Below are 6,893 nucleotides of genomic sequence, written 5' to 3' on the forward strand. Positions count from 1 at the left end.
GTACTCAGTAGGCTCTGTATTGCATTGGAAATTCTGCATCAAGGAACAGTAACCTTTCTTTCTTTCTTTCTTTTGAGATTATAGCCACTATACGTAGCAAATAAGGAAATTCAGGAGAACCTACTTATTTATGTTCTTCAGAAGAAAATCTCCCTTGAGCCTCATCTCAACACAACACGACCCTAGAAAGAAAATTCCCTGCCATTGAATGGAAACGCAGTTTACAGCAATACGCCTCCAAGTAGTACTGGCACTATATTAGCAGTCAACTAATGATGATAGGGCAAGGGACACTCACAGTTTTTAAGTACAATTACAGGCAGGCAGATTAAACAACGTCAGTGGTGGTAGTCGGCACTGTCAGAGTGTCAGTCAGGCGGCCGTGAGATTTCGTAGCGTCAGATGTCAGTCAGATTAGATGGAAGAAGCAACAAGGGGTGTTTAGTTCCCCCAATTTCCAGAATTTGGCACTATGCAAAAAGAAGATTTCCCGTCACATCAAACTTGCGGTACATGCATGAAGTACTAAATGTTGACGAAATCAAAAACTAATTGCACAGTTTGGTTGTACTTTACGAGACGAACGTTTTGAGCCTAATTAGTCAACGTTTGGACAATTATTACCAAATACAAACGAAATGTTACAGTAGCTACTGTGGCTACAGTAACTCTGACGACGCCGATTCCACGCCGAACTAAGCCCTTGTTATGGCCATGTTTAGTTCCCCAGATTTCCTGAATTTGGCACTATGCAAAAAGAAGATTCTCCGTCACATCAAACTTGCGGTACATGCATGGAGTATTAAATGTTGACGAAATTAAAAACTAATTGCACAGTTTGGTTGTACTTTGCGAGATGAATGTTTTGAGCCTAATTAGTCAACGATTGGACAATTATTACCAAATAAAAACAAAAGGCTACAGTGTTTGAACAGTGCTGCCGAATCCGGCGGCGCCGAATCCGGCCTCCAACTAAACACGGCCTTAGTTCCCTGGATTTCAGAATTTGGCACTATGCAAAAAGAAGATTCTCCGTCACATCAAACTTGCGGTACATGTATGGAGTACTAAATGTTGACGAAATCAAAAACTAATTACACAGTTTAGTTGTACTTTGCGAGACGAACGTTTTGAGCCTAATTAGTCAACGATTGGACAATTATTACCAAATAAAAACAAAACACTACCGTAGCTACAGTGTACGCCGAAATTTGGCGGCGCCGATTCAGCGGGTGAAAAACGAGGGCCAAGTAGTACTCACGGAGCAGTTAGCTAGTACCTAGTACTACTACTACGCCTTTGTTGATTTCAAGAAAGCCGGTTCTGTCACCCCAAAAAAAATGCTAATTCTGTTTTTTCAAACGAACATGGTGATTCTAATCGCCTCGGTACCACACTACCACATCGAAAACTTAAGAAAACTACTTAGAAAAAAAATAAGAAAAAGAGACTTGTTATATTTTAGGTGTCTAAATTTTCAGGTAACAATTTTACACAATCAACTAGTATGATTAAAAAGAGAACTCATAAGAGATAATTTATATTTTTTTCATAAACAGATAATAATAAAATTACATGCTACCAGATTAACAACCAAAAATCAGACGTCTGAAAAACTCGAGAAGCGAAAGAAAAATGCTTTTGGCAAGATGATGCAGTGCCAATTGCCAAACCGAGCTAAGCAAGCAAAAGCAAAGGTTAAAGCACAGAGTAAAGAGCTCCCTGAAAGGTCAATACTGAAGAGCTCCATAAATTACTCATTCAAGAACACCCGTTTGATCTCTCAGTCTCTGTCTCTCTCTCTCTATCCATGGATTCATTTTCATGGGCGTCGGTGTCTCAGGCTGCGGGGCTAGCCGGCGGCAGCGCCGTCGTCTCCGACAGGAGAGGCGGGGGGCTCTTGCCGCCGCCGACGCTCGGGCTCCAGCTCCCAGCATCGGTCGGTCTCGAGCACTTCATGGACCCCGGCCTAGTCCAGCTGGCCGTGCGCTCCTCCTGCTTCGCTGCTGCAAACGGAGCGCCCACTCCAAGCCCGTCGTACATCACCTCCGAGGAGCACCCACTGCAAGCCACCACCGGCAGTGGCAACGGCGAGCCGGGGTTCGGCGGCGGCAGTGGCGGTGTCTACGACGACGCGCCGATCGCCGAGGCCTGCTCGTCCAGGGCACCGGAGCCGGACTCCAGCTCCAAGAAGAGGAAGCGACCGAACGCGGTAGTTGCCTACTACTCACTACTACAGCCCTTTGTTTGCTCCGGTGTCCCAACACTATGGTCGCATAGCAGGCGCAGGACGTTCTTGGGATGATTGGGACGGATCAAGATCAAGGCATGGCGTCGAACGCGTCCGTGAATTCTTCAAACGAACGTGGCGAGGACGATGCCAAAGCCAAAGGCAAGGAGGACACGCCGCCGGCGACCCGCAAGAAGAAAGGGAAGGGAGCTTCGGCGGCCAACGACGAGTCGGAGTCGTACATCCATATCAGGGCCCGGAAGGGGCAGGCAACCAACAGGCATAGCCTCGCAGAGAGGGTAGGCACAGTACACACAGATTTTAATTTGATACTAATACTGTTGCAAATAGATTTGGTGTTCTTGGAACATACATGTGTTGTAGAATGCAAGCAACTGGTCACCTGAATGAATTAGATTTAGCAATTGAAAATACTCCTGAATGATGAACAGGAAATTTGGTTCTTTTTTGACAGCTGAGAAGGGAGAAGATCAGTGAGAGGATGAAGCTTCTGCAAGACCTTGTTCCTGGTTGCACTAAAGTGAGCCCTCCTGTCCTGACCCCAAGAACAGCTCTACTTGATTTTTCTGATATCAGAACTTCTTAAGAATAATGACGCGTTTTCTTTGGGCCGGGTTGGGTTTGGATTGATTTAGGTCACGGGGAAGGCAGTGATGCTGGACGAGATCATCAACTATGTCCAGTCCCTGCAAAGACAAGTGGAGGTATGCATGGTTCATCTTCAATCCTCATACTGAAAGTCTCCCTTTCTCATCTGACAAAGGCAATGTACTGACCAAATGATTCCCGTTGCATCTCTCAGTTCTTATCCATGAAGCTCGCGGCAGTCAATCCACAGCTCGGCCTCAACATAAAACAACTTCTATCGAAGGATGTAAGCAATCTACTAACTCACCTGCAGTTCTTCCTTGTCCTCTTTTCATTCTAGTTTCGCAAGAAATGCACGCCAAAATTACAAAATGTGTATGTATCCTTAATTTGGTGGAATGCAGCTTTTTCGCACCCCCAGTGCTCCTTCAAGTTCATCTACTCACCTGGGATTCTCATTCTCCCACGAAATGATGCCCAAACTACCACCACTGTCGCGATCGGGCGTGCTCCCGGGAGGCGTTCATGGCTTGGCCAATTCAGATGGGTTCAGAACAGCCATGGAGGAGCAACTAAACGGCAAAGACTCCATCGAAGAGCATGTCTCTCAGGTTTGCATAGCAGAATCCCAGCGTTTCTACTTACCCAAGCCGGCTAGCTGTGCTGTGCACTATATAGGGGCGGCTTGAGCTATTTGAGAGACGGATTCAGTTGTTATTGCTTTCAGAGTAGAAATTTATAGCAATTATGCATTTGCAATCAGGTTGGTTTTCAAGAATCCTAACCAAACTTTAGCCTCTCCAGCAGATGCCTCTCACTTTGGACGGATCGTTCCACAATGCAGCGCAAACGGCGGTGTACGGCGCCATAGTCGGTCCAGAGCATCTGGGCATGAGGTCTGTTCAGGATGCGTTTCATATGTGAAGTTCAGAACAAACTCCAGCAGTCCAGCTCCATGAAGGATCAGAGTTGCTTCTGGTCAACTGACATGTGCCGTGGAGTAGAGAGGAACAAGGCTCATAACAGAGGCAGGACAAGATTGATTCCTCCCCGAAAGGTTAGCATTGCTTCATGGTTGTAATCAGAGCTGAAAGTTCAGAAGCCGGAAGTAGGGATCTGCTATGATGATGTTGGAAACCCTGTCTGGGTGGAGTGTGAAGTGAAATTTGTGTTCCTGAAGAGAAACACCTGAAAATAGACACAGATTGCTGCATGGCAGCATATTTGTTTGTGTTGTTAATTAATATATAGCTATAAAACATATATGTTCAGATTAAACTCTCAGCTTTTACTCAATTCTTTTTTACTTATTCTTTTTTTACTGACACAGTTCATCGTTGTAGATTTCTCATCATTATATTCATTGAAAGGTTGTAATGTTCCGACCGAAACTTTGTATGGTGGTAGAAGTGTTAACTATGACCCAAATGCTCTTACTGGTTCAAGCTGCTGCTGCTGGTCCCTCTGGAAAACACTTGGGGCCTGCGCCTGGACCTGAACGCCCAAAACAGCAGCTGGGCCGATGCCATGCTCGTCCTCACGTGCGCCAACGCCTCCAGGCTCGGCGGCCGCCGCGGGCCTCCGCATCCGCATCCACGGGGAGCGCTCACGGGTGGGCTCGCGGGGCCCTTCGCCGTCGCCGTCAACCTCCTCGCGAAGCTATTCGCCGCCAACCCACCGAGCGGAGGTACATCGAGCACTGCGAGAAGGACACGGGGAAGCCGGTGTTCGCCCTCGGGCTTATGAGTAGCGCGGAGCAGGGGTGGCGCCGGAGTGGGCCAGAGCAGGGGCGGCACCGGGGTGGGGCGGCGCTGGAGGACCACCAGCAGGGGAGCAGGGGCGGAGCAGGGGCGGCGGCGCGGTGGGGGAGCAGAGGCGGAGCCAGAAGGAGCAAGCCTCGGGCGGCGGCGTCTGGACGAAGCCGAACGAGCAGAGCACGCCGCCCATGTAATCTTGGTGAAGGGCACAATTGCCATCCCCTGTTTGCGTCACGTCTTTCGGTGGTATTTTCCAAAACACGCGATCTTTTTTTTATGCTAGACTAGAGCCGAGAGGACGAATTTTCCCATGTTTTTTTTTTCGGATTGTCTGGGTTGGCGTGACCTAATAGGAGTTGAAGAAATAGCATCATACCAAGAGCATACCAAGAGCGATGGCGGGATCCGGCGAGGGCGGCGAGCGCCCTCTGTTGCACTCGCTGGAATATCCTTGCACGAAGCGCCTCCGTCGCCGGCGGCTACTTGCCTGCATCCGAATGCACAGCCATGTCGATGTCTACCTAACGTATGCTCCAACGAAACCCTTGTTGATTTGCTTGATTCGTCCATCCCTCGACCTCCCCTTGGTATGATTTGGCTGATCACACAACTGATCGATTAACATAAGATCGCAGTGCGAGACAGAAGACGTATGTGATCTTCAACGTGAAGTATCTGGCGAAGATGGTCAGGGAAGGCCAATTGCGAGACGCTTCCTACTACCTAGGTGGCTTTGCCGGGTACGACTCGAGCTACGAGGGCGGGCTCCTCAATGTGTTCCTGTTTGACCTCCTTGCCTACAAGGCCTTCGCCGACGGCCGGATCAGGGTGATAGGCTACCTCTGCGACTGGCTCGTGAGCATCTACAAGAAACCTGTGCTTGATAAGTATCCGTGCTTTGCCACCGTTGTTACCGATGTCCTCTTCCTGCGCAAAGATCATGCCAGGTCAGGTCTCTCTTAATTACCCTCTTGCTGTGCTGCGACTGTGATTGATTGATTGAAATATGCAGCTAGCATGCTAACTTTCTGTGATGAACTACTACTGCGTGCAGTGCCTTCCTGGATTGGCAACTCGTCAGGAAGAAGGCAGCGAAGATGGTCGAGGAGATGGCCTACAAGGCGCCCGAGCTCAGGGATAGGATGCAGTACCCGCGCAGCAGGAACAGCCTGTACCACTTTTATACCCATTGGGTCCAAGTACGTATGTGCGCACTACTGTCTGTTTCTAGTTCTAGCACAATGGATGGATTTACTGGTCAAGTTATCTAATCTTACCTACCGTTCGTTGCAAAAAAGGCGTCGCGTGAAGCATGTAAACCGGAAGCAGCAGTTAACTGATCTCGAGGTACAACATGCACATGAGTGGATACCCTCTTGCTGTTTCTGCTTGTTGTTTTTACACTAGTAATAATGGGCCTGCAATTTGTTTAGGCTACCTTCTTCTTTGAGTCCGGGGGCAGATCATAGCTATTCAGGTATTCTAGTGTCAACGGACATGTCTGGATAATGCCATCTTTTTCTAACATCATATACACATGATAAAAAATATATATTTAGCTCTTGATTCATACCATACAATTGTTCTGCTTCATGACTGAGCTTTTCAACTGCAGAATCAGCAAGGGTAGGAGAGCCGCTGATAGCTCTATTTGGTACGTACAGGGTACAGCTAGTTTTTCCTCTGTTTCATTCCTGTAATTATTTTGCTTACCAATTTACGTGTTAACCGGTGTGCTAACGAGATTGAGTGAAACCTAGTTTTACCAATTATTCTGCCTGAAAGCTACTTTTCCCCTTTTGAGGGAGTTTGTTGTTTTCTGTCTTATTTATTTGCTCCTATGTCTGTACATTTTCGTCCTGATAGATGTTATTATTGGCTTGATAGCATAAAACACCATGTATGTTATGATTTGAATTGGATCCACATGCAAGCTAACGAAACAGCAACGGCCCCAATTTAGTTTCAACTTCTAGTTATTTTGCGAAGTCACTTTTGACTTGCTTCTATAATAATGACTGGTAAACTCTTGTGGTCTTCAGATACATGTTTTGAAGCTGGTAGACTTCTGGGGCTTGAGCAAGGGCAATTCCCTGAAGTTTGGTCAAAAGAAGGTAATTTCGGTTCACCACTGTTAAAAACTAGCTTCATTTTTGAATTGCTGAGATTGTTTCTTCTCTGCAGACTTTCCGTACTTTCAGCATAAGCTAGCTCGTGGATGTGAGGTCATATCCAGTAAAAAAGTCAAACCTTCATCCAAACCAAGTAACGTGAATAATGTTTTCTGCAATTTTATC

At 47.2% G+C, this 6,893-nt stretch overlaps 1 protein-coding gene across 5 annotated transcripts; it reads left to right on the top strand.

Moving 5' to 3' along the window:
- The first annotated feature begins 1,769 nt into the window (after nucleotides 1-1,769).
- On the top strand, nucleotides 1,770-6,684 carry LOC136472642 (transcription factor bHLH79-like). 5 transcript variants are annotated; one of them, XM_066470349.1, is made up of 14 exons: nucleotides 1,770-2,212; nucleotides 2,284-2,529; nucleotides 2,706-2,771; nucleotides 2,887-2,955; nucleotides 3,054-3,125; nucleotides 3,244-3,450; nucleotides 3,635-4,842; nucleotides 4,950-5,122; nucleotides 5,232-5,543; nucleotides 5,651-5,795; nucleotides 5,895-5,943; nucleotides 6,030-6,073; nucleotides 6,212-6,250; nucleotides 6,639-6,684. In XM_066470349.1, exons 1-7 carry the CDS (start codon nucleotides 1,811-1,813, stop codon nucleotides 3,761-3,763), a joined length of 1,191 nt encoding a protein of 396 aa, XP_066326446.1. In that variant the 5' UTR covers nucleotides 1,770-1,810; the 3' UTR covers nucleotides 3,764-4,842; nucleotides 4,950-5,122; nucleotides 5,232-5,543; nucleotides 5,651-5,795; nucleotides 5,895-5,943; nucleotides 6,030-6,073; nucleotides 6,212-6,250; nucleotides 6,639-6,684. The 5 variants fall into 5 exon arrangements, with proteins under 5 accessions (XP_066326446.1, XP_066326447.1, XP_066326445.1 ...); XM_066470350.1 differs by having other exon boundaries at nucleotides 3,635-5,122; nucleotides 5,225-5,543; XM_066470348.1 differs by having other exon boundaries at nucleotides 3,635-5,122.
- The last annotated feature ends 209 nt before the right edge of the window (nucleotides 6,685-6,893 follow it).

The sequence above is a fragment of the Miscanthus floridulus genome, chromosome 8 (assembly GCF_019320115.1).
Source record: "Miscanthus floridulus cultivar M001 chromosome 8, ASM1932011v1, whole genome shotgun sequence".
In the NCBI taxonomy this organism is placed as follows: Eukaryota; Viridiplantae; Streptophyta; class Magnoliopsida; order Poales; family Poaceae; genus Miscanthus; species Miscanthus floridulus.

What these genes read in the sequence shown, in the direction of transcription:
- LOC136472642 (XM_066470350.1), top strand. Translation starts at nt 1,811, where the DNA reads ATGGATTCATTTTCATGGGCGTCGGTGTCTCAGGCTGCGGGGCTAGCC. An exon ending in TTGTTCCTGGTTGCACTAAA is followed by an intron (nt 2,772 to 2,886) that starts GTGAGCCCTCCT and finishes GGATTGATTTAG; the next exon opens with GTCACGGGGAAGGCAGTGAT. An exon ending in TCGAAGAGCATGTCTCTCAG is followed by an intron (nt 3,451 to 3,634) that starts GTTTGCATAGCA and finishes ACCAAACTTTAG; the next exon opens with CCTCTCCAGCAGATGCCTCT.